The following is a 25,476-nucleotide window of genomic DNA, read 5'->3' on the forward strand; positions in this document are numbered from 1 at the left end:
TGTGTGTGTGTGTGTGTGTGTGTGCAGGGGCTCTCCATGTGTTTGGTGTCATTCCAGATCAAAATTAATCCTTAGTGGTAAGAAAAAAGTAACCCAGGGACCACCTTCTGCCTTTTGCTGATGATATACAACCTCCCTCCAGACTTTGACTTAGGAATTTACTGAGGCTTGGGGTCACAGAAAGTCCGTCCAGATTCCTTTATTGTACTGCAAAGTCCAGTGCTCCCCAGTCTTGGCTCCTCTTCAAGTGCTACCCAGAAACGCTGGAGAGGACAGGCATGGCCTGAGGCGGGGTGGGGGATGGGGGGCCCTAGGTGTTTGGCAACTACTTTCCAACAGTCTGTCCTTGCCAGCAGCCCTCTCTTCCCTTCAACTGCCTGAGGCCAACTCTGCCATCAGCACAGCAAGAGGGCAGATGCCAAGAAAGTGCTATGAGGCAGTGAGGAGACAGAGTGGGAGCAGGCAAGGTGTGTTCCGGAGAGAGATGGAGATGAGAGGATGGGAGGAGGCTTTAACCAGAGGGAGAGGACCAGGAGCTGTGAGATGGAAGCCCTGAGAAAAAGCCCTGAGATAAAAGGCCTTAAGAAGGAGCTGAGGCACAAAGAGATAAGAGTTCTTGAAAAACTGGAGCGTAAGGCAGAGAGGTGGATCCCTGAGGTGAAATATGACCCAAAGTAGACCTGAGCCCAGGAGATGGCAGAGGCTGGGGTGGGAGGAGGTGATGAGGAAAGGCACCAGGTGGAGGGGCTGAGCCCCTCGTGGAAAAGCCAAAAGCCAGAGGCAGTGCAGCTGCCAGGCGAATTCAAGTGGAGCTCAGTTCAGGTGGTCGTCAGCCAGATCCCAAACTGCTTTGACACCGACCCGGCAGCCACCACTCCAGATGGGTATTGTAGGTTCAGTATGGCAGTGATGCAGAGTCCTGGCCTCGCAGACCAGGAGATCATTTTTTGCTTTTGAATGTGCCCAAGATCTTGGGGACAAATTTGCCCATTTTACTGTCCCTGGTGTCTTCATCTGCCAAGTTGTCTCCTGCCCCACTACTGCCAGCTTCGTCCTTTTTGCAGAAGACTTCGAAGCGACTGTAGACACGCTTCTCTTTGCGCATGCTCTCCATGCGGCGAAGGAGCCGGTCACGCTCCTCTGCACTGCCTGGCAGGGTGCGGCTGAGCCGGCCTTGTGTCCCTAGGCTGTCTGAGCGGAAGATGGCAGAACATTTGTCCTTGTCGGACATGTCTGGGGCCAAGTCTCCTGCAGTTGTTGAGCGACCTACATCAGGACTGCTATGGGCTGGACCTGGAGCAGGAACCCCGCGGTGCTTCTGGCCGTGGGCACTTATTTGCTCCAGAATGGCCTTCGTGTCATCTCGCAGATTGCTGCTGTACAGAGCATTGGCTGTAGCTGAAGCTAGACGGACCCTCGAGCCTCTCTCCTCTGCAGCAGCTTCTGTGCTGTCACCCCGACTCAGCGAGGGCCGCCGGGGGCTCTCGGGCTGCCCATTTTCCTGCGGAGTTGGGAAGCTGCCCTCATCCTCCCCACGCCGCTCATTCTTGGGGCTCAGCAGCTGCCTGAGACGGAGAGAACCCTTTCGTAGGACTTCCATGGGGCCACTAGACACCTCTTCTGTAGGCCCAGTCTTCGAAGACTCCCCAGCGAAGGTGAGACTGCCTCTGCGCTCGGGCACAGGGGGTACTGGACTACCTCTGCGCTCAGGCACTGGGGGAACCGGGCTACCCTTACGGTCTGGGTAGGTTGAAGTGGGGCTCCCCTTCTGCTCCATCAATCCTGTGGTTGGGCTGCCCCTCCGATTGGGAAATCCAGACGTGGGGCTCCCCTTGCGCTCAGGGTAGGCTGGGGTAGGACTCCCCTTGCGTTCAGGGTAAGCTGGGGTAGGGCTCCCCTTGCGCTCAGGGTAAGCTGGGGTAGGGCTCCCCTTGCGCTCAGGGTAAGCTGGGGTAGGGCTCCCCTTGCGCTCAGGGTAAGCTGGGGTAGGACTCCCCTTGCGCTCAGGGTAAGCTGGGGTGGGGTTCCCTTTTGGCTCAGAATAAGGCAGCTGGTGTGTCCCAAGTCCTTCTGGCGGAGGGCTATCTCGACCTTGTGGAGACAAGGAGCGGCCCTGGGCGGAGAGGAAGCGCGATGGCAGGCGGTCTGTGCCGCCCAGGGTGTCGAGCAGTTGCGCAGCAGTGAGCGAAGCGGCTCCTGGGTGTCGCTCTGCCTCCTGGTGCAACTGCTGGGCAAAGGAATCGCGCAGGTCAAGTAAGCAACTCTCAAGGCTGCGGCGCTCAGTTCCTGCTCCTCCTGGTGCTACCACCTCCTCCCGCCAGGCCTGGGACACTACAGCCTTGCTGTGGCTGGAGGAAGTGACGGCACCCCCTGCACCGCCAGGGTCCCGGGCAGGGCCCTTGTATTTCTCCAGGAGCTCCGCCACTTTGGCCGAGGCGCTGGAACGAACAGCCTCTCCGCTGGGACCCAAAGTTTCACTGACTGTTTGCTCTTTGTGCATCAGCTGCACTTTTTCAGTGGTGGCTCCTGCGGTCCCAACAGCACCCTCAGCCTGGGACGCAAAGATGAGTGATGAGCGCAACCTGGAGCTGCGCTGGATGAGCGGGTTCAAGCGAGAGCGGAAGGAGTCCTGCTTAGCCAGGCTTGTCTCTTCTGGGCCCTCTCGCTCGGAGCTGTCACCACCACCGCTTCCTGAGCCCGGCTTTGGTCCCTTAGCTGGGAAGGCTGCAGGAGTGCGGAAGGTGGAGGGGAGCAGGTCCCGGCCTCCGGGAGCCAGCACCTCATCTTCACAAGCCTCAGCCTCCATGGGTAGACCCTCCTCCCCACCATCACCGTGGCAGCCGCTCAGGTAGGAGGCAAGGCGCCAGTGACGCAGCCCGGCCCGGCCCTCGGGTCCGCCCCTGCGCTCAGGCTCTGCCTCCGGAGCGGTGTCCAGGCCTTGCCTCAAGGTTGCTTGGCATGGAAAACGCTGGCCCAGATTGGGACGCGAGGCTCCACTGGGCTCTAGACCACGGGGGCTGGGTCCAAAGGCGGGATCCGAGCCGTGGCGTACCTCCCGAGATGCGCTGGATGGCACGTATTCCAGCCGTTGGTGCACATCAGTACCGAGTTCTGGGAAGCGGTGGCCAGCACCTAATGCAAAATCATCAGGGTCCGCAAAGCCAGGCCGGCCTGCACGAAGCTTCTCGAAGAGGCCCTGTGGGCGCGCAGGAGCAAACTGTGGGTCCCACTGGTAATGCTGCTGGTAGAGCTGGTCCCGTTGGAAGTGGCTGGTCTGGAAACGGAAGTCATCACCATGACTGAGGAATGTTTGTCGCGACACCTGCCGTGCCGCTGCAAAGTTCTCCACCGCTCCAGCTCCATCGGCTGCTGTGTAGCTGTGCCGCTTGAAGGCATCCATTTCCAGGTGCCTTGACTGGAAGAAGCCCCGGGGGCCCCCGAGCTCTCCGAACGGCCCAGCCTCAGTTGGGCGCGCCAGTGGCCGGAGCCCTGTGTGAGGCTCCAAAGCACCCCCAGGCATTCGCTGCAGCTCCTCTCGGCGGAAAGCCGACAGGAAGTGGCGGTCAGGGTCTAGGAAAGAGGGGAAGCCCAGGCCTTCTTCCCTGGGCGGTGGGAACAGGAGGTGCGCTCGTTTAGGGAAAGAAAAAGGTGTTGGTGCTCCAACTCCGGGGACGCCCACCAGGGGCCCAGCCCCAGAGTATGGAGCAAGCGCATAGGCATCCATGCGGGCTAGCGCCCCGGCTGAGGGCACCAGTGGCTCCGACTGTGCGAAGAGGATGCGGAACTCTTCGTCGAAGCTGGAGACCAACTCTCCCTGGAACACATGAGCCAGGCTGCGGTGGATTTTCTCGAAGGACCACATGAAGCTGTGAACAGGATGGCAGGAGTCAGGGAGAGAAAGTAGGGCCACAGAGGCTAAAGGCACTAGGTGGCTAATCAGGGATCTGAAAGGGGTTGGGCTGGTGGGCTGGGGCAAGGACAGCTTTACGGGAAGGAAGTGGGACCATGAGGACTAGGTGGGAAGGGCCAGGGCTAAGGGAAACCCACTGGGCATACCTATAACTGCCGCTCATCACTATGGCACAGTCCACAAGCAAGAACTTCTCCTTCAGATGGCCCTTGAAAGACTTCCCAGTGCGGCAGTAGTAAGTAGGACCTGCCACAGTGCGCACGCGCAGGAACTGGAAGAGAGGGGAGTCAGGTCTTCACCAAAGATATTTTCCCTCCACTCCCCTGGCTTGGTCACTCACATCCACATGGTGCAGGTTGACGCGACACTTGTCGGCCATGTCTAGGAAGTGCTGGGCGTTCATTTCATCCAGCAGAATGTAGACCGGGACTCGCCTTGCAGCGGCCTCTAGCACCTCACTGAGCAGATCCACGTCCGTGAACATGTCCATCACCACAGCTACCACCTGGGAGGTGGGTATCAGGTCAGCGGGGAGGGAAGGGCCCCGCCCCCCTGCCCATCTCAGGCCACATTTTTACCCACAAGCATGGTAAAAAATGACCATTAGCCTGCCCCAGGAGAGACTAGCCATGAACTGGGGAGCGGGGGATGGGGAGAGAAGGGACCCAGCAGAGGGTCACAAAAAATTTGACACTTGGTAGCACTTTAGGGAGCCTGAAGCAGAAGCAGGGGCTATACTTTTAGGGTGCTTCATTCAGATGGGGGATTTTCTGCAGCTCTGTCTGTTCAGACCCCAAGTTGTCAAGGCATGATTTGTCAACTTGCCGGAGCAGGGGCAGAAGCTAGGCCTTTACCATCTGGCCTTGCTGCCTCTCTTTAATATTCCTGGGGTTTGTGGGAGTGTTCCTGTTTCTTAATACGAGGACTGGTCTGTTACCGTGTAGCCCAGGCTGGCCTCAACCTCCCTGAGCGCTACTGACATGAGCCAGTCTTCCTGGCTTAATCACTTGGTTTTGGTTTTTCAGTTTACCAGCTGCCTTGGGTGGGGTGCTCTCAGCTGGGCAAGGCCCTGAGCTTTCTGGGTACCAGCCATGATCCTAGACACTGTAATGTCTACAGAGCCCGCTACCCAAGGCCCCGGTGATAATGAGCAGACTCTACTCATTATCAGGGCAACCCTACTGCTGAGGTCTGGCTGGCCAGCCCTGGCATCCTAAGCACCAGGAATGCCTTTATATCTCCCACACCCTCCTATCCATGCTTCAAAATCCAGCGCAGGCTGCCTTTCACCATCCTTCAGGCCTGTGAGAATGACTGCACCTGCTGGGCAGAGCGGATCATCCTCCGAGCTTCATCTTTGATGCTGGGGCTGTCAGGTGGCGGCGGCTGTACCAGTGTGGTGACCTCTGTGCCTTGGAAGCCAAATGTCAGGGGCCAGCCCAGGTCCAGCTCAGGCACAGCCTGGTCCGAGTTCACTGGCCAGTAGGTGCCTGAGGACCCGTCCATGTCTGCATCCGATGGGGTGCCTTCAGGGGGTTCCCGGGCCACATACTGTGGGGGCTGCAGGTGGCGGCTCACATGTTCCAGTTCCTCAGGGCACAGGAAGTCAGGTGCCCCCTCAGATGCCAAGAAGCGGTTGTAGGCTTCTGGCCCACCCTCAGTCAGTGCGTCCACCGCTAGCCGGTAATATTCTTTGTAGTGAGGTGGCAGGTACCCAGGTGCCAGTGGGTTGTCCCCCTGCGAGCTGCTCTGGGAGCGACGGGCCATGTTGGGGCCAGGGGCCTGGAGGGGCAGGAAAATGCATTAACTAGGGGCAGTAGGACCCACTTACCTCACACAAGTGGATGCACACAGTTGATGTAGCTGCTGGCTCTTGGGATTAGCTTATTCCGGGGAGCTTTTTCTGAGCCCCAGTGAAGACAGGCTCGGAAGCAGCACCACAGGCCATATAGCATGCCCCTAGCGGGGAAGACATGGGCCAGTGCTACTCAGCCCTTAAACCCCCTTCCTGGGGCTGACACCTTGTTTCCCTCACTCTCAGGGACTGTCAGTGTTTGTCCCTATCCCAATACAGGTAAGAGGTCCCACCTCCCCTTACTTCAGAGTCAAGACATTCATAGCCCATTTACTCTGTGGCTCCCTTTTCCTATAAAAATAAGTTTGGGTTAAGATACAAATGCAGCCTGGTTAAAGAGATTATTCGTTTTTGGTTTTTTTTTTTTTTTTTTTTCTTTCATCAAGAGTATCCAATGCCTGAAGATCCTGGGCACTGCTCTGGCCTGTGTCCTTCACTGCACAGAGCTGGGAGGGGTGGCAAGACACCATACCTGGCCCAAGGTGAGCACAGTGGAGTGCAGATTGACTCATCCAGGGATGATGGCCTTAAGCCCCACCCACACCTCTTTACTCAGTCCACACCTGCGTCTGCCCACAGTCCCTTCACTGATCTCCCTGTCCTGACAACTCAACCTTCGACCTCTCTTCAAAAACCTTCACCCTTGTTTCCGTCTCACCTCAGCTAAAACCTCCCTGGGCCACAGTTCCTTGGGAACTCACAGTTCCCTGTAGGGTCTCCTTTATATCCTCCCAGACTCACTCACCCATCCTGATGACATCAGAGACATTGCCAAGACCCAAGACTCCATATCACCACCCGTTCCCTAATACACTAAGAATGAAGGAAGACTTTGCTACAAGCCTTGTCCCAAGTTCTTTGTCAGCGTCCCCCATCATCACAGGTGCCTCAGGATCACCCTTCTGGTGAGATGGCTCAGTGGGTAAGAGCACCTGACTGCTCTTCCAAAGGTTCAGAGTTCAAATCCCAGCAACCACATGGTGGCTCGCAACCATCCGCAACAACACTCCCTCTTCTGGAGTGTCTGAAGACAGCTACAGTGTACTTACATATAATAAATAAATAAATCTTAAAAAAAAAAAAAAAGGATCACCCTTCTCTGGTGGCTGGTATGTGTGTGTGTGTATGTGTGTGTGTGAGCATGACCCCTATGCCTTGGAAGCCAGATGTCACGGGCCAGCCCAGGTCCAACCTGGTCTGAGTTCGCTGGCAAGAATGTGCCAGAGAAACCGTTTATGTCCACATCAGGAGGTCCCTGGGCCATGAGTGTGAGTAGCAGAAGCTTGTGGTTGAAGACAGCATTAGAAGTGACAACCAAACACCTGGAAACCCGGTGGCCTCTGGCCTGGCAGTTGCCTTAGGGCAGGCTCACACCATGTCCCCACTGCTCCGCAGGTTTGAAATGGCTTGGGACTCTTGCCCTGCCTAGCACACAGGTTCCTGGTTGGTAGTCCAAACTAGGGAAGCATTTCTGCCCAGGAGGAGGAGTGCCTTGAGGAGTGGGCCAGCGATGTTGACAGGATGGCAGCTCTGGTATTAGAGGACACTTGCTCAATGATGTTGGGGGTCCGGAGGGACTCTGCTGTGTATGACCCAGGGAGCTACGGCGTCTGCCACCCCTAGGGGCATGGTGTAACACATTAGCAAGTCCAAGTGTGATAGAGATTGGAGGTGGGGACACTCCTATGTCTACTGGCCCTCTGACTTCCCGGTGGGGCATTGCCCTGACCTAAGGCCGTTTCTTTTCCTTCCTGTCTGCAATATGAGGCGTGGCACACTGTTCCTAGGGAGATGGAGGCAGACCGCCTGGGGTCTGATGCTGGCCTGTCTGCTTGTTTCAGACTGCAGCCAGCTCTCCTAAGCAACATTCCCACACTACCTGGGGACCCTAGAGCATGCTCGCTCTGAGGGGACACTTCCTGGTATAAGACTGAGAACCGATACTGTCCAGCCCGTGGTGAGGAAACCCTCAGAGATACATGGGTTGGGAAGTGGCCTTAGTCCTGAGTGGCCACTGTGGTACCTGACCTCACAGAAGTCACACACGACCTTAAATGCCCTTATAATCACTCACTGGTCCACATCGCCCCTTGACTATAGACGGGGCGGTGACCACTCCTATCAGCGGTGAGTCCAACAGCCTGCTCACTGACATCTGCCTACCCAAGTGGGGCCCTGCTTAAGGAAGGAGCCTATCCCACCCAAACCAGTGACTCAGCAGGAATTTTTTGTTCCTGACCTCCTACCTGAAGCTAGCCCCAGGCCCTTCACCACAAGTAGCACAAGAGAATGACCCTTTCCTCTCCAGTCTGGCAGGAGGTAGTAGTGTTCCTGGGTCGGAAGGGTGATCCCGTGGGGGAGGACCTTAGGTTACCACACAAAGAGGATGACAGGATGGCTGTGATCAAGAAGAATTGGGGTTGTAGGGGACAAGAAGAACCGAGGAGGTGGGATTCGGTTCAAAGACCGGAAGTCGATGAATTACACAGCTTTCGGGTTAGGCACTGCAAGGCCCAAGGGTGTTACCGTACCCCAGGAAGTTAGCGGCTACCCAGGCCAGGTATCTTATCTGCCAATCCAGTCCAGGGATATGAGATCAGGAGTTAGGAGAGTCCAGTTTTTCCCTGCTCTCCACATAAGGACCCAGCCCTAGACACCCCGGTTCATGGCGGCTTGGGGAGAGGCTCCGGGAAAGGTACAGGTCATGCCCTGACAATACCTAGGCCGCCAGAGCGAATCGCACTGTTCTGCCTCCTACTTGTCAGCGTGCCCCCTGGGAAATCCCTCACCCAGTGCCTCGGAGCGCAGTCCCCCTGTCTCCCACCCAGTCCCAACGCACGCGCTCACTGCACCGCCCGGCCCAGATCCAGAGACCAGACCCAGGTGGCACCGCGCGGAGGCCCGAGCCTCCCGTCCCGTGCGCCTCGCTCCGCCGGGCTGTGCCCGGCGCGCTCCGGGGGGAGGGAGCCCTACCTGGCCAGGTGAGCGGGGTTTCGGCACAGGGGCAGCAGGAGCCCACCGCCGCCCAGCGGCCTCGCGGTCCCGTCCGTCCGACAGCCACTCCCCGCCGCGGCCCGCCCGCCCGTTCGGCCTGATTCACGCGCCCGCCCCCGCCCCGCCCGCGCTCTGCCTCCTGCCTGCCCGGACAGCACCTGGGCGGGGCGGCCCCACCCCGACGCGCCCGCATTCCTGGGCCCTCCGCGCCCCGGACCCCAGCCGCGATCCCAGGTCCCCAGTGTGGCTTCACTGGCGCCCCCAGCCCACACCCCAACCCCGACCCCTGAATGCTCTGGTGGAGCCCCAGAGCTGCGCTCCGGACTCCTGGCCAGCGTCACTCCAGACTGCTAGAGCCTCCTCTTTTCGGACATCGAAGCCCCTTGAACCCATTTGCAAACCGATCGCTCAAAGCCCCTACTGCCGACCCCTGACCCTCGCCCCGGAAGTTGGGGTGACTTGGAAGTTCCGGCTTAGTCGCTAGGAAACTGGCCAGCTCGACGCGAGGGGCGGAGCTTCTGGCCTCTGTGTTGCCAGAGGCAGGTGAGGCAGGTGAGGTCTCAGACAGGGGGGTCTGGGTACCCAGCTCACTCAGGTGACCGCCCTACGGTTCGCAGACACACCTCTAGTTTCCCCAGTCCACTCTCCGCCGGCTCATCTGCGAGCATGAGACCGACAGAGTAGGAACTCAACGGACTTCCCCACTCATATGCCCAACCATATAGGTTCCTGCACACTCACCCGTACCCATGGGACCCCTCAGGCACAAGGGAATCTGGGGTGATCCACCAGCAGAAGCCCCTCTCCCACACAGAATCCCCCAAACCAATCCCCCCCCCCCAAGTCCCCATCTCACATGAGGATCACTCTCTAAACTGCCCCAACAGTGTCCTGGATCCTTTCCTTGTGCAAACCAACTGAAGACACAAAGGTCCTGTCTTGACACATGCACATTAAAAGAGTCTGCACCCAAGATGCTGCAAGGACTGGATCCTCTACAGACAGGGAGCCTTATGCTCTTATCAACCCCAGCACATCGCTGGTACACCTAAGGATTTAGTTTCTCCTAGGTCCCTAGTCTACCCAGCCCTCCTTCCAACCCACTCCCCTATATGTGCCCTGCCCTGAACTCAGTCACACGTCCAAGCCAGCTGCCACCTACCACTTCTCCTGTCCTGGATTCTCAATATCTGCCACCTGCCTGAACATTGTCTGTAAGACAGCTTACCTTTAGTCACTTTCTGGTCCTACTTTTAGGATAACATTTCATTAACTCCATCCCCAAATGCACTCTGGCACCCCTGCGAACCCAGCCTAGTGGGAACATAGGTGTATGGAGTCAGCGATCGCACTACCCGATTTCCTAGTCATTGGCCCTGTGAGGGGTTCTAGGGCACTGGAAGACCCTACTAAAACAGGAGTGGAAAGAAAGTTCTTCCAAGGGGAGTGAATGGGGGCCTGCTTTGTATACAAGGAAGAAGGGCTTTACTTCCAGAACCAGACAGCAGAGATTCCCAAGGCCAAGAAGGGAGAGGGTTTGCGGGTGGGGAGGGGCTGTGTTCAGCAGACCCTTGTTGACAGTAGTTGATAGCAAGCCTGCAGAACTCAGGCCGTTGAGCTTCTAGCCCAGTGATTTAGAGGATGGTGTTAGAACACAGCAGGACAGGCAGAACCAGAATGGCAGAGGACGGGGGTACCAGCATAAAGGGAGGCATCCTTTTGCTAGATATCCTTCCTCGAGCTACTGGGCACATCCTTAGACCACCAGGGGCAGGCAGGTGAACCAAGAAGCTGGCTGGGGGATGCGTTGGAGGTCTATGCTCTTGCTGCGTGTTCATCCAGGGCCGGGGGCAGTATGTCCACTGCCTTGCCCGCTGCCCTCCTGAGTGTGCCATCCCTGGACTTTTCCTTCCCACCCCCAGGAGAATGAGCACTAAGAAGGGGGGGCCCAAAGCTGCAGCAGGGAAGGGGCAGGCACCCCTCCCTGGGTCCAAGCTTCAAGCGACTGCTGGTGAGTGCCCCCTCTGGCCTCCAGGGCACTACCCCAACGCTGGCCACGAGACCACTAGGCACACAGAAACCCTTTCTCTCCAAGTGGTTTCCAAGAGACCTTTCAGTTGGGCGTGGGATGATAGATTTGTGAGCTCAAAGGTCAGATGTCCACTGCACCCCGAACCTCTAGAACTGGAGAAGGGTGTGGGTACAGTGCTCAGGAGGGTACGGTGTTAGGGTAAGGAGGAGACTGGAGGGGCAGATAGCTTAAAAACAATATCGAACCAGGTTGTTGGTGGCGCACACTTTTAATCCCAGCACTCAGGAGGCAGAGGCAGGCGGATCTCTGAGTCTGAGGCCACCCTGGTCTACAGAGTGAATTCCAGGACAGCCAGGGCTACACAGAGAAACCCTGTCTGGAAATGACAGCAACAAAGCGATATTGTAAAAAAAAAAAAAAAAAAAAAAAGCAGGCCTTGAATCCGAGTTGGGAATCTTCATGCTAAGTGGTTGTCCAGCCCACAATCCTGCCTTCCCCTTCAGACTGTCTGTCCATAAGCACCTCCAGGATGAAGGATTACAACTAGCCTGGGCTGGCTCCTGCAGAGCATCAGAAAAAGGTCTCCCTCGAGCCCGTGCTTACCCTCCTGCAGCCTTTATCGCCCCTCTGCTCTGAGTCCCATTCATTCTGCTACAGCTGTGAACATCTTCCCAGACTGTCTCTTGCACCTGAGCTTGCCTGTACCCGCTGTCAGGGGACCCACCCCAGACCCACACGCAGCCCCGAATCTTAGATTCCCTGGGGCTGGCAGACAGTGGTGACTCCACACTACGCTGGGGGTGAGATCCTAGTTGCCCAAAATAGCCCCAGCTGCGTCTGAGGCCAGTCTTCCTCCTGGAATGAGGATAATGGGTACCAGCATTGCGTTCTGCCTCTGTGATCTCAAGCCCTGGGCACCAAGCTGCAGTAAACATGGGGCAGGGCAGGTGGACCAGATGGAGAAGTTGTCCAGGATGCTTGGGGTGGGGACTGTTCCTTGGTTCTGATGTTGTCTATCAGCTGTGCACCCAGCCCTCCCCCCACACCCTACCGCCCTGGACCACTCCTGTAGCTACTTATCCTAGTCCCCTGATACCTCCCTCCCCAAACAAGTTCCCTCCCTCAATGGCCTTGCCTACCAAGCATTGGGTGGTCTGGGCAGGCTTGCTGCCCTTCATCCGGGCAACATCCTATGTAGTGAGCACTACCCCCTCTTGGTGGACAGGCCCACAGACATTCTACAGCCAAACTGGCCTCCCAGCCTTCACACACCTATAAGATGCTTGAATGTCCGCTGTACCGTCACTGCCCGAGCCCCTGCCCCGTACCCCTCTAGGCCTTACCTGGCCTTGGGTTTGCAGTGCCTCGAGGCCCTCACTCCGGAGCTGCTCCAGGGCCACAGCCAGCTGCAGCCCTTCCATGTGCACCCAGGCCTGCTCCTCCTGCAGCTGCTGCAGCCACAGCTGCTCCTCCTGCAGCTGCTGCAGCCACAGCTGCTCCTCCTGCCACAGCTGCATCTGCAGCTGGACCTGCCGCCTCCGGTCCTCCAGCAGCAGCTGCTCCTGGGCTAGGCACAGCTGGACTTCGTGGAGTCTCAGCAGTTCGGGCCCCAGGGCTGGCATGGGGGCCCCAGCTCCACAGCCCTCCATGTGCTCAGGGGCCAGCACCAGCTCGGATCCCAAAGCAGTGTCCTGAACTGGCCTCCAGGCTGCCTGTAGCTGCTCTGGCCTGGTGGCCCTGGAGTGTCCCTGAGGAGCCGGCTGAGTGCTGGTCACGTGCTCTGTCGGGGCCACCCCCACCTGGTCCTGAGGGCCCCCTGTGTTGGGGGGCGGGGGCTCAGCCTCAGGGCCCTGCTGCCCAACTGCCCGCTGGGCCCTGCCCGCCCTCTTGCCTCTGGGCTTTCGAGCTCGCCCTCGTTTCCCAGACATGGCCCTGAATCCAGTGCCTCTTTCTCCAGATGTCTGCTCCCCAGGGGCCTGGCTCATCAACTGGCCTGGTTGGGGAGCTCAGAGGACATCCCAGAGGCCACAGGAGGTTGCTTGCTCTCAGCCAGGTTCAGCCCTCTGCTCCCGATGTCCCAAGTGGCTGTGCTGCCTGCCCCTTGGCTGATCTCCGCACCCCCGGCAGCAGAGCCCAGGGCCCTGGCTCTGCCTATAGGCCCCACAGGTCCCACTCTGTGGCACGGGGCCACACCAGAGAGTTTATAGAGACTTTGGCGGCACAGTGGCTCACCCTGGCCGATGAGGCTGACTAACACGCTGACACAGGGTGCGGGACTTTACAGGCCACAGACTTCACTGGCCAGACTGGGAGGGAGACTGAGAAACTGGGGGCGGCTCTCAGTAGCTAAACTGCTGCTTGAGGACTTGCCTGGTCCTGCCTGGGCGTCACCAAGCCCCCCCCTTTACCCCACCCTCGGTCTCTGGTCGCGGGAAACTCAAACTGGCCACAGAACCAAGAGCTGCATCCCAAATGCACCAGCCAGCCCTACCTGCCCAGACCCTCACTGGCCATAGGTCATCCCAACCCAGCTGACCACTGGAACCCCAGGTCTCCCCGGATGAACCCCGCCAGGCAGGAGTTTGCCAGAGATGAAGGCCCACCCTAGGCCCAGCATGAAGCACTTGGGGCACACTGTGGGCTGGTGAAGACACTGAGCCTTCAAAAGCCTAGCTAAAGAAGAGTCTAGCTTGGCTCCTGGGACGGGCGTGGGACCTGACTACTGCCATGATTGGGAGTCCAGCACCCCCGTTAAATTAAAGCAAGGCCTAAGGGACCCTCACATGGCCCACCTGTTAGTCCCAGGGGTGGAGCTGAGGGTCCAGGACCAACTCTCATCTGAGGCTTCCTTCCCAGGCCTCCTGTTCGCTCCAGGTGACATCCTCCCCAGTGGCTCCCCAGCCCCAGCCCGCTGACTCACACCCACGCCCAGAGCCTCATCCCAGCCAACTCTGCTTCACTGGCCAGACTGGTTTGCCTGGCCCAGCCCTGCCCAGCACACACACACACACACACACACACACACACACACACACACACACACACACCATCTGCCCTGCCCTTGTCCAGAAACCTCAGGAGCCAACTGGAGCAGCGTAGGAGAGAGGCTTTGCTGAAGGGCTTGGGAAATGGCATGGGGCATTGTTTTGGGTGGGAGACAGCAGTCAGGACTATGAGGGGCACACTTTTCAGGAGCCCCCACATGCCCAGGCCTGGGGTTTTGGTTCCAGATACAGGTTGGTTCTTGATAGTAGCAGGTTAAAGGTGTATTTGCTGTGGGAAGACAGGCTCATTAAAATTGCTGCATGTGCTGGCCTCGCGAGTCCTTCCCTAATAGCCTGGGAACAAGCCTAGCTCATATCCCATAAATGCCACCTGAAGTTGCAGGGCTAAGGAACAACTCACATCTTTACACCTCTGCTACCTTTCCTTCAGGGAAGCGGAGAGAGAGTCGCCAGCTGCAAAGGAAGGTCAGTCGGCCAAGCAAAGGGTCCTTCTCTGAGAACCTCCAGGCCCCTGAAGGTGAGAACCTGGGTGTTCTACATTTGCTGGGGAGTGGGGTGGGGTGGGGTGCGGTGATGGTGGTGGGACTGGCAGGAAGGGGACCGACCGCCCTGGGCCCAGATATGCATGGTATGCATGAGTGTACATGTGCACACGTGTGTACGCACGAACATGCAAAAGCATGCATGCCTACATGTATACGTGTGTGCGTGCCCGTATAGTCTATGCAGCAGGCCAGAAACAGGCAGAAACCGCCCCCCTTCCTATGTCTTGCAAGCCCCTGGCTCCAGTCTGCCTCCCAAAGGTCTCACTGAATCGCCGGCCCTGAGCCTGTCGCCCTCTGGCGGTAGTAAAATGATCCAGCCACAGCTGTGACTGGGGAGTCCCACCATGAAGTCCAGAGTCCCGTGCCTGCTTCCTGGGCCCCAGAGCTTAAAGACAGGAGGGACCAGGTCTGGCCAGCCTGCTCCCTTCCTGCCTCGGGTCCCAGCTCTGTGTTCCCAAGATGCAATTAGGTTAAGACCTCAGTGCCGGTGTGCCCCAACCCCATCTTTAGCTGCCCCTCTAACTACTCTTTGGGTGCCTTGAACCCAAGAAATCTAGCCAAGCTCCTCCAGGTTCATCCCTCCATCCACAATGTTCCCAGTGACTGGTGTCTGGACCCACTTCAGCTGGCCCTGGTGTCCCATACTTTCCCTGCCTGGTTTCTGGGTCTACTTCTGTTCTCGTTGGCCACTCTGCTTTGCCTTGCCTTGCCCTCTGCCTCTCCCTCCAACTGTGCAACTCTCAGAAAATGCTGCACCCATGTTGCTTGCAAACACCCGTGTCTCTTGGCGAACCTCCACCCTTCCCATCCTCGGGTGCTGGGATCAGGAGACCCAGCCTTATCCTGAGTACAGGATGCACGTGTGGTCTGTAGGTTGTTCTAGTGTAGTTGTGTATGCCTAATTCGTTCTGCATAGCTCAGAGCCTGACAGTCTTTAGACTCATCCGAGTGTGAGAATGCAGTCTCCAATGGAGACTCAGAGCCAGATGGGAGGAGCCAGGACCCCCAGAAGGACCAGTGCTGTTTCCCACACTGCATGCGCACCACCTCTGTTGTCCCTCGTTCTTGCATATCCTGGGAAGACCTTCAGTGGCTGGGCAGAGCAGCCTCAGGACTATTACTGCTGGGGTGCCAGGAGTGCATTTGGGGTTTTCCACCCCCCCTTTTTAAAAGACTTACTTATTTAATGTATATGAGCATCCTCTGTCGCTGACACACTAGAAGAAGGCATCTGACCCCATTAGAGATGGTTGTGAGCCACCACATGGTTGCTGGGAATTGAACTCTTAACCGCTGAGCCATCTCTCCAGGCCCCATTTGGGGTTTTCTAGAAGAGACCTTTACTCAGTTCAGGGTAATGATGGCCCCTTCACAGCATCTGGTGCTGGCTCAGAGCTGGGCAGTGGTGGGGAGCGAGGGTGCAGCTGAGGCTCCCGGGCTTACGAGTGGTGAGAAGATGCCGGCTCTATCTTCTATGCAGAACGGACAGCTGGCTGCTATCCCAGGGCTACTCCAAGAGACCCTGAGAACACACCATTTTCCAGCCTTCCTTTTGCTGCTCAGCCTCGATCATTATGGCTTTCTGATTACCCTCTGGGCCAGAGCTGATGGCCCGGGAAGAAAGGTGTGTTCGGCAGGGGAAGTCTGGTCCAGGTCAATCTTACAAGAAGGATGCACATTGGGATCCAGTCCCCTCCACCATCGCCACTCTGTTCACAGCCTCCTGTCTGGGGTTCACAGGATGGTTGTCAGGTGTCCCCAGATTGTAGATCCTCTCTAGGGATGTCACTCCACACGCCACTGTCCCTACAAACCTGTTCCCCACCTTTCCTCAGACCCCCCCCCATGTCCCTGTTTCCAGGGTGATTGCTCTCAGTATTTCCCAGGAGGCCGCCTTCAACTAGAGCCACACACTTCCTGTCCAGAGCAGTGGATGGCCAAGTGCTCCTAAAGGGGGCCGTGCCTCCCTGCCTCAGGATCTTCTGGCCTAGAGGAGGTTGATGACAGTTCATCTGGGTCAAGGTGTATACTGTGCCCCACTTGCCTTACCACCACTCACTCCCGCCTGGAGGCACGAATGAACCGCAGAGGACAGTGTGACACCCACATCTAGGCCTGGGTTGGGTCAGAGTTGGTGAACAGAGATGAAGATATGACAATCTCTCTCCTAACTCAGGGTGCCTGTGTACGCCCCAGACCTGTGCACTCCAGAGCCCCAGTCCAGATGTTCAAGGACTCTGTTGAGCTGTTTCCCTGTGCTACAGGGACCATAACCATCAGTGGAGAGTCTTACAATATGCAGTATGCATCCATGCTTGCTATCCAGAAGTCCTGTTGGTTGGCAGCTAGATAGCCACCTCGGCTGGTGGCACAGAGCCTGTTCCTTCTAATGACATTGTGACCAAATCTGTTTTTTGTTTTTTTGTTTTTGTTCGGTCTCCCAGTTTTAAGACTCCTGCCCTGCTAGAGGGCCTCTGCTCTCTTTTCTGAGTAGCAGCTACTCCCCCACCCCACACCCCCGTGTACTCCTTGCCTCTATCTCCCTGTGTGCACACTGGGTCTCTGCGGCCACTGGTGTGCCACCTCTGGCATTAGTCACTTTTCCTGTCACTCTGACAAAATACCTGACGAAAATCAACTTCAGGGAGGAAGGGTTTATTTTATTTATTTACTTATTTATTTTGACTTATCATTTAAGAAATTATTTATTGCTGGACAGTGGTGGCGCATGCCTTTAGTCCCAGCACTTGGGAGGCAGAGGCAGGTGGATTTCGAGGCCAGCCTGGTCTACAGAGTGAGTTCCAGGACAGCCAGGACTACACAGAGAAACCCTGTCTCTTAAAAACAAAAACAAAACAAAACAAAAAATTATTTATTTATTTATTTATTTAGGCTTATCATTTAAGAAAATCGCAGTCCATCGCAGCAGAGAAGACATGATAGTAAGAGCCCAAGGCAGCTGATCACGTTTGTAGCCACAGTCAAGGAGTAGAAAGGGATGAATGGCTTGGGTGGCCTGGTGGCACATGACTTTCGTTGCAGCATTTGGGAGGCAAAATCAGGCGGATCTCTGAGTTTGAGGCCAGCCAGGGCTAATAGTAGAGAAACCCTGTCTTAAAAAATAAAATAAAGCAAAACCAAAGAGAGGCCAGGTGGCAGGAGAATGCCTGGTACTCTCTCTCTTTCCCCCTTTCACCCAGCCAGTGACCCTGGCCCACTGTATGATGCCACCAACATTCAGGGTACATCTTGAACAATACATTTCCAGAAACTGCCTCACAGACACACCCCGGGGTGTATCTCCTGGGAGAACCAAAATCCTGCCAAGCTGTCACGGTTAACCATCGCATTTCCTTGCTGATGAGCAACCGGAAGCCATCTTCCACCTTGATTCCCTGCTAACCATAAACTCAGCACACTGACCTATTCGGAGGATCAGGACTCAGGCATCTTTTGGGAGTCATTGTTAGGCCTTCCCTGGCCTTTATGAACTATACCCCAACAACAGAGAAGCTGTGAGTAGCCTCGGCCCCCGGTTGGAGAGGAGAGTATATTGTTATCTATGCGGCACAGGGGAGGCTCCGCTGCCTTTACTCTTCCTCAGCGTGTAGAAAAGGAGAGAGTGTTCGCCACCATAGCAGCCAGCTATCAACAGCCAGGAGCGTGCGTGCGTGCGTGCGTGCGTGCGGTGTGCAGCGTGCAGCGTGCGTGGGATCTGCCCAGGGACGGCGTCCTGTGGTCAGCTGATTTCCATCAAAGTTGATTGGCTTTTTGCGGAGGCCAGAGAAGCGGATATGAACAGGGAAGCGGGGTAGTACCCACAATCCCTCCAGGAAAAACGCTCACTCCTGGAAGGGAGGAAGTGCCTTGGGTTCTCACTTGGCCCCACCTTCTGTGACGACCCCCCCCACACACACTGGTCAGCGCTGAGTGGAATGGGCCACTAAGTCTGCCCATTCCTACGTACAGGACACCCCCAGCGCGCGCGCGCACACACACACACACACACACACACACACACACACACACACACACACACCATTGGACCCCCTGCAGTGGGGCCTAGCCACAGTGTCACCTGCCCTGACCTCTGCTCTACACACAGGTCGGGTTTGCAATCCCACTCCATAAAAACAGAACCACTTTTGAATCTGTTCATTAGTTCTCACAAGACTTTGGTGGCCTGCTTGGTGGCCTGCTTAGCGTTTTCAGGATCTAAAGGCATGTCGTCCTTCGTCTCCAACTTGACGTCTTCTTTACTTTTTCTTGCCTGGTTGCTGTAGGGAGATTTTCAGTTCTGGGTTATATAGAAGAGACGCTGCTTTCTTCTCCCCAGTCTTTTTTATTTACATTTTTTAATTAAAAAAATATTTGACACATATTGGTGTTTTTCCTGCATATAGGTCTGTGTACCATGTGTTTGCAGAGGCCAGAAGAATGCGCTGGATCCCCTGGAATTGGGGTTATGGGTGCTTGTTATCACCTTCTTGGTTACTGGGGATCAAACCTGAGTCCTCTGGAAGAGCAGCCAGTGCGCTCTTGACTGCTGAGCCATCTTTCCAGCTCCATCTTTTTGATTGTCTAAATAGGGTCTCTCCATATAGCTGTGGCTGTCCCGGCTACTACGTAGACCAGGCTGGCCTCAAACTCACAGAGGTCCATCTGCCTCTGCCTCCCGAGGGCTGGGATTAAAGACGTGGGCCACCACACCTGACATCTCTCCCTGACATGGCAGAAAAAGCTTTCGGTCTTTCACTCTTGGCAATGATGCACGCCACAGGGTTTTCATAAGAGCCTTTATCAGACTGAGGAAATTTTCCTCCATGTCTAACATGTTAAATGTCTCGAAAACCTGCTGACTGCTTTCAACATTTTTCTGTATCATCTGGAGTGATTATGCATTTCTTCCCTCATTCTGTTGGTGAGGTCTGTGGAGTTTGTCAGTTTTCATATACTGAGTCATCCTCACGGTCCAGAGATAAATCCTACTTGATCACAGTGGAGAAGACTTGGTTAGGCTACTGACCTTGGCTTGCCGCTGCGTGGTGGAGGGATTCGAACTCATGACCCTAAGAGGTGCTGACCTGGATTTTCTTATGATTGCCTTGCCTGGCTTTAGTGTCAGGGGATGCTGGCCTCCTAGACTAAGGTAGGAAGTGCTCCCTAGTCTTTGCCACACGAGAAAAGCTGAGGCAGCCTGGCACAAGAGGCACAAACTCTTCACCTGTTACCCAGAATCCAGTGGGGAAGCACAGTGTCTAGGACTTTTCTTTGTTGGGAGTTTTTTTTTCCCCTCAGATTTTTTTATTTATGTGTATGCCTGCCTACACGTATGTGCGCCATGTGCACGCAGGTGCCTGCTGATTCCCTGGAACTGAAACAGGTCCTAAGGCACCTGGTGCGTGCTAAGAACCGAGCCTGGGTCTTCTGGAAGGGCAGAAATAGCGCTTAACTGTGGCCCCATTACCTTCTAAGAATTTATTTTTTTTATTATTTAAAACTGTGAGTGTGTCGGGGGTAGCTATGTGTGTGTAAGTGAGGTCCCCACAGAGACCAGAGGCATTGGACCCCTGAGACTGTGCTTGTAGGTCACCGTCACTCTTCTGCATGAGTGCTGGGAAACTAACTCAGGTCTTCTGGAAAATCAGTAGGTGCTCCTAACAAACCCTGCTGAGAGAGAGAGAGACTTCAAGCTCTTCACTACCCATTGGTCTACCCTACCTCACACCCATATTCCCTTACAGTTACCCTTATTTATTTTATTTTTATTTTTTTATTTTTTTTTAATTTTTGCAGAATCGGTAGTATGAACCCCCTTTCATTTCCCCTATTAAAAAAGATTTTAGTTTTTATTTTTCAGTTATGGGTGCGTATCTTCGTTTGTGTGTGCATATACCTGTGCATGAAGGTACCTACAGAGGCCGGGAAAGGGTGGCGGTTTGTCTCCTAGAATCACGGGCAGTTGTGAGGGGCCTGATGTGGGTGCTGGGAACCAAACCCGGCTCTTCTGCAAGAGCAGCAAGCAATTTCTGCTTTTTTCCATTTTGTTTCTTTCTAGTCCTTATTTCCTCTCCTCTGCTGTCTTTTCCTTTCCTCGTTCTTTAAGTCATAAAGGTGAGCCACCGGTCTGAGATCTGTCTTGCTTTCTAATGTAATAGTAAATCTCTAATTCCCTTGAGCGCTGCTTTTTCTGCCACTGGCAGATTTTCCTGTGCTGCCTTCAGCCATCCCTAAGACTCTCCTAATCTCCCTTGTGATTCTGTCCCTGATCCCTTGGTTAAGAAGGTGGAGCACATGGCTCTGCAAAGCAGCCACAGAGACCCCTGCTCTGTGGCCCAAGATCACGCCCCCTGTGCCCTCGGGCAGCATGTGCATGTGGGTGTTGGGCAGTCCTGGCTTTTTTGGAGAGGGGGGTGTCCCGTGGCTTTCTCGTGCTATGGATTCTTTCTCCACTTCCTTCTGCCTGTATTTTGCCCGTGTTAGGGACACACCAGCTTCCAGCTATTGATGTAGAGTTGTTTCTTCCTTGACGCAGATTGTTTTTTTTTTCTGTACATTGATGGCTCGCCGTTACATGCATGCATGCGTAGAACTGGCGTGTAGTAAAACTTGTGATTACATAGTGCTCCTTTTCCCTTCTTTTAAGCCTTTTGGTGTGTTTGTTAGCATATGCTACTCATAGATAATTACATAATAATTGTACATTCTGACTGTGCATTAGTATATAATGTATCTTGATCATATTCACCTTCGTTACTCTCTCTTGTCCCCTCTCCCACCTCCACTAATCCCAACTGTCTTTCCGACCAGTCCCCTTCTATGTTCATACGGGGGTGGGGACACATTTCACTAGGGTTGCTTATAGGAGTGTGGGTGTGACTATTTACATATTTACAGGAGCATGGCCACCTTATCAGTGGCTACACTCATCAGTAAAATGTCTCTCTTTTCCCCAGCAGCCATGAACTGACCACAGGTCTCAGGGTGGGGCTTTGTGAGTCCCCTTCCCCCACAGCATCTCGGGATGTAAATGGACTCAATCTTGAGCGAATCTTGTGTAGATATCCTCTACTCTGATTATGGCTCAGTGGTTAAGAGCACTGACTGTTCTTCCAGAGGTCTTGTGTTCAATTCCCAACAATTACATGGTAGCTCACCACCATCTGTAATGGAATCTGATGCCCTCCTATGGTATGTCTGAAGACAGCTACAGTGTACTCATATACATACAATAAATAATTCTAAAAAATAGAAGAGATTATAATGTCCACATCCTGCCTGGAAAACAGCACATGCAGCAGGCTACCCCCTTTCACTGATCATCTTATTTCTTCCATCTCTTCTGCAGTGTTCTGTGAGCCTTGCCAAGGACCATGTAGATGTCCCATTTATGGGTGAGCATTCAATAGCCACTTAACCTCAGCACAGTAACCTCTAGCGTTACTGCTGCCCATTACAAAACAACAACTTTTCTAACTGAAGCTGACAGCAGCACTCTGTGAATAAACATAATTATTCAGTCACATCACACCCATTTAGCAAAACAACAACAGCAGTATCTTCCACACTGGCATCCATGACCTCACAGGCCATGGCTTTTAGCCAGGTCTACAGGACCAGATGCGAGCTCCCTCCTGTGGGGCAGGTCTCAAGTCCAACCAGAAAGCAGTTGGTTGCTACACAACAGACTTGCACCAATGGACACGTCTTGCCTGGACAGTCAGCAGTGCCATAGTTAGGGTCCACAGCTGGGTTAGCCTCTTAGTGACAATCCTCACCCAGCAGCCTGCACGGTCCCTTTTAGCACTAAGAGGGAGAGCTAGCAGGGAGGGAGCTCCCAGCACAGGCCCAGCTTGATTTCTGTGTCTTTAGAGAAAATATGTCTTTAGCACTAGGTTCTTCTTCTTCTTCTTCTTCTTCTTCTTCTTCTTATTATTATTATTATTATTATTATTATTTAAAGATATATTTTTATGTATATGAATACACTGTTGCGGTCTTCAAACAGCACCAGAAGAGGGCATCAGATCCCCTTACAGATGGTTGTGAGCCACCATGTGGTTTCTGGGAATTGAACTCAGGACCTCTGGAAGACCAGTCAGTGCTCTTAACCTCTGAGCCATTTCTCCAGTGCCCTGTACATTTTTTTAAATGTAAAGTTTGTTTCGTCTGCTAGTAACATAGGCCTTGTATTCTTCCATCCTTCCTTCCTTCCTTCCTCCCTCCCTCTCTCTTTCTCTCTTCTTTCTTTCTTTCTTTCTTTCTTTCTTTCTTTCTTTCTTTCTTTCTTTCTTTCTTTCTTTCTTTCTTAGTTTTTCAAGACATGGTTTGTTTATGTAGCCTTGGCTGTCCTGGAACTCACTCTATAGACCAGGCTGACCTCTAACTCAGAGATCTGCCTGCCTTTGCCTCCCTAGTGCTGGGTTTAAAGGAGTGCGCCATCACGATGAGGTTTTGGGTTTATTTATTTATTTTTTGGCATATTTTCTTATATTAAATATTTCTATTTTAGTGTGAGTGTGTGTGTGTGTGTATGTGTGTGTGTGTGTGTGTGTGTGTGTGTGTGTGCAAGCACATGTTTGCCACAGTGCATGTATGGAAGTCAGAGAACAGCTTGGAGGATCTAGCTCTCTCATTTCATTGTTTGGGTACTTTCAGATCCCAAGGATTGAACTCAGGTCCTCAGATTTGGTGGCAAGCTCCCTTACCCACTAAGCCATCTTGCTGTCAGCCCCTTCCCCCTTTTCCTTTGGTTACTGGTTGTGGTGGTTTGAAAGATAATGGCCCCCATAGACCCACAGGGAGGGGCACTATTAGATGTGGCCTTGTTGGGGTAAGTGAGGCTTTGTTGGAGGGGGTGTGCCACTAGGGGGTGGGTTTTGAAGTCTCTGAAGCTTCAGAGAGTCTCAACTTAGAGCCACCTGTCAAACAGACTCCGGGATAAGTACTCCTGTCAATCACGGCCTAAGCTTCTGTCTGTTGCCCTAACTTGAAGATGAGGTCCGTCTCTGTCTCTCCCCCCACCACCCCGATTACCAAGGTCACAGGCCGGGACCTTTCCAGTATACACCTCGGGTAAAAAGTTTCCTTTGAGCTCCTCAACTTTACCTTCTGCTCCTAGTCTATATCTGTCCCAGCAGATTTCCAATTAACTGCAAACTGCCCCAAAACAGCCCCCAACAAACGTGCCAGCCGTGGTCACGGTGTCTCTTCATGGCAGTAAAACCCCAACTAAGACACTGACTACAGTGACATTCTGAATGGATATGTGTGTTGTTGACAGGGGTGTGTGCAGCCATGACAAGGACCAAGGACTCATGGGAAATGGGCAAAGCTTATATCCCTGTATGAGTTAGGGTAGGGGAGAGCAAAGGCTTCTTTCTTTGGTCAAAATATGCCTGTGTACAAAGGCACAATTGGTCTGAGTATGTAAAGCTAACAACCACAGCTTCGTTCTCCTCATGTTGACAGTCCGGGACTAGCTGACCCCTCCTCGCTGTGATGTATGGGATGACCACACAGAGGTCCAGGTTACAGCAGCAGTAGGTGGAGCTCCGCCAGGGCAACTTCTTACCTGACCCCAGCTTTTCTGCATGTGTGTCCCTATCCTTTCTTCATCCCCTGGTTGGCCATAGCCAGGGTGCCAAGGCAAAGCTGTGCAGGACGTGGCACCTTTTTCTGTCATTTTACAAATAGAGACAAAGTTTTGGATACATTAATATCACTACTGTTTGTAATATGCACTGAAATCCTCGTTGAAGGAAAAGGCAGTTAATGAGTGTCTGCAAACAGCTAGAGTACATTCGTGCCTTTGAGCCATTGCAAAAGCTTGGGGACCCCCAAAATGCTTTGGGGTTAAAAGCATGAACACTCTTTCTTCTCTCCGGGGCTGGGTCAGCGACGTTTTCAGCACAATGGGAGACACTAAGTCTATACTTAGAAAACAACCAAAGGACATTTAAAAATTGAGCTTGTGACTATGATATTAGCAGTGCTTTACCAGGGCTAGATAAATTAATAGCTTATTATAACTCCACTGATTAATGCCCAAACCTCGAACTTTTGAAATCTTAATATAACAACAGCATATAGAAAGGGGAAGGAACCCAAACCATTCCCCATTTTTCACATACCTTAAATCACGTCCTCTGGCCTTTACAGCTTGCATCTACATACCTTAAAAGACTTTCTTAGCCGGCCAGAGCTTACAAACCTCAAAACTTGTCCTTTTCCATCCAGTCACTTACCAGGGGACAGAAGTGACTGGGTACTGAGAGCAGCCATTGCAAAGCCAGCTCCTTTAAGCAGGGGAACAGTAAAGACTGATCCTAAAGCCTGTTTAGGGGGTTTATCTCTGGCCAGGGTAGAGTCTGCCAGCACGGTAAACTGTGGGTCTTATTTTTACATATGAAATGGACTGGCTGGGTGTCGGGGAGCTGAGTTCTTGCTGCTATTAAGCTGCTAAGTGTAGCCATCAACATCGTCAGAGATCTGAGAAGGGTAAATTAGAGCAACAATTTCTATCCAGGGGCTGGAGAGATGGCTCAGTGGGTAAGAGCACTGACTGCTCTTCCAGAGTTCAATTCCCAGCAACCAAATGGTGGCTCACCATCATCTATAATGGGATCTGATGCCCTCTTCTGGTGTGTCTGAAGACAGCAAGAATGTACTCATATTAAATAAATAAATCTTTTTAAAAAACACATCCAATCCAAATGGGCTCTGTATCAGTTAAAATGACAGAGACATAACTGCCACCTGGACAGTTACCATGGGCTCCCTCATGGTAATCTCAATGATTTCATCGGAGTCTGTCAGTCTTTGGCAGTCACAGAGAACAACATTAGCCCTCAGCTGCCAGACCCAGAAGGTCTGAGAGATTTTCCTCTGGAGGAGGAACTTGGGAAACTGATCTAGCTTGGCCAGGCCAAGGAGACCTGGCGACCCAACCCAACAGTGACTACAGTTTGGGCAGGGCCTTGGCAGTAGGCAAGGCATGGGGCAGATCTCTTCCCAGTGGTTAGTATTAACACAGTCCAGGTGTGTGTGTGTGTGTGTGTGTGTGTGTGTGTGTGTGTGTGTGTGTGTGTGTGTGTGTGAGAGAGAGAGAGAGAGAGAGAGAGAGAGAGAGAGAG

The 25,476-nt window shown here is 53.9% G+C and overlaps 2 protein-coding genes across 3 annotated transcripts in view; one reads left to right on the forward strand and one right to left on the reverse strand.

The window, feature by feature from the left end:
• Window positions 1-183: 183 nt before the first annotated feature.
• On the reverse strand, window positions 184-8,824 carry Fam83h (family with sequence similarity 83 member H). 2 transcript variants are annotated; one of them, XM_021216954.1, is made up of 5 exons: window positions 8,739-8,824; window positions 5,231-5,692; window positions 4,251-4,415; window positions 4,057-4,181; window positions 184-3,866 (listed from the first exon to the last, which is right to left on the reverse strand). In XM_021216954.1, exons 2-5 carry the CDS (start codon window positions 5,675-5,677, stop codon window positions 941-943), a joined length of 3,663 nt encoding a protein of 1,220 aa, XP_021072613.1. In that variant the 5' UTR covers window positions 5,678-5,692; window positions 8,739-8,824; the 3' UTR covers window positions 184-940. The 2 variants fall into 2 exon arrangements, with proteins under 2 accessions (XP_021072613.1, XP_029386967.1); XM_029531107.1 differs by lacking the exon at window positions 8,739-8,824 and adding an exon at window positions 6,238-6,659.
• A 410-nt stretch (window positions 8,825-9,234) lies between these two features.
• Window positions 9,235-25,476, forward strand: part of Iqank1 (IQ motif and ankyrin repeat containing 1) — a 34,722-nt gene continuing 18,480 nt past the window's right edge. The window contains exons 1-3 of the mRNA XM_029547827.1: window positions 9,235-9,311; window positions 10,682-10,770; window positions 14,227-14,313. Of these exons, the coding sequence (XP_029403687.1) occupies window positions 10,686-10,770; window positions 14,227-14,313 (172 nt within the window). The 5' untranslated portion in view covers window positions 9,235-9,311; window positions 10,682-10,685. The remainder of the gene's footprint in view (window positions 9,312-10,681; window positions 10,771-14,226; window positions 14,314-25,476) is intronic.

The sequence above is a fragment of the Mus pahari genome, chromosome 17 (genome assembly GCF_900095145.1).
Source record: "Mus pahari chromosome 17, PAHARI_EIJ_v1.1, whole genome shotgun sequence".
Lineage (NCBI taxonomy): Eukaryota > Metazoa > Chordata > Mammalia > Rodentia > Muridae > Mus > Mus pahari.

Bases quoted from the DNA above. Each gene is read 5' to 3' on its own strand.
- Fam83h (XM_021216954.1), bottom strand. From the start codon at position 5,677: ATGGCCCGTCGCTCCCAGAGCAGCTCGCAGGGGGACAACCCACTGGCA. The intron at 4,416-5,230 runs GTGCAGTCATTC...CCCACCTCCCAG, and splicing joins TGATCCGCTCTGCCCAGCAG to GTGGTAGCTGTGGTGATGGA. The intron at 3,867-4,056 runs GTATGCCCAGTG...TCCTGTTCACAG, and splicing joins GTGATGAGCGGCAGTTATAG to CTTCATGTGGTCCTTCGAGA.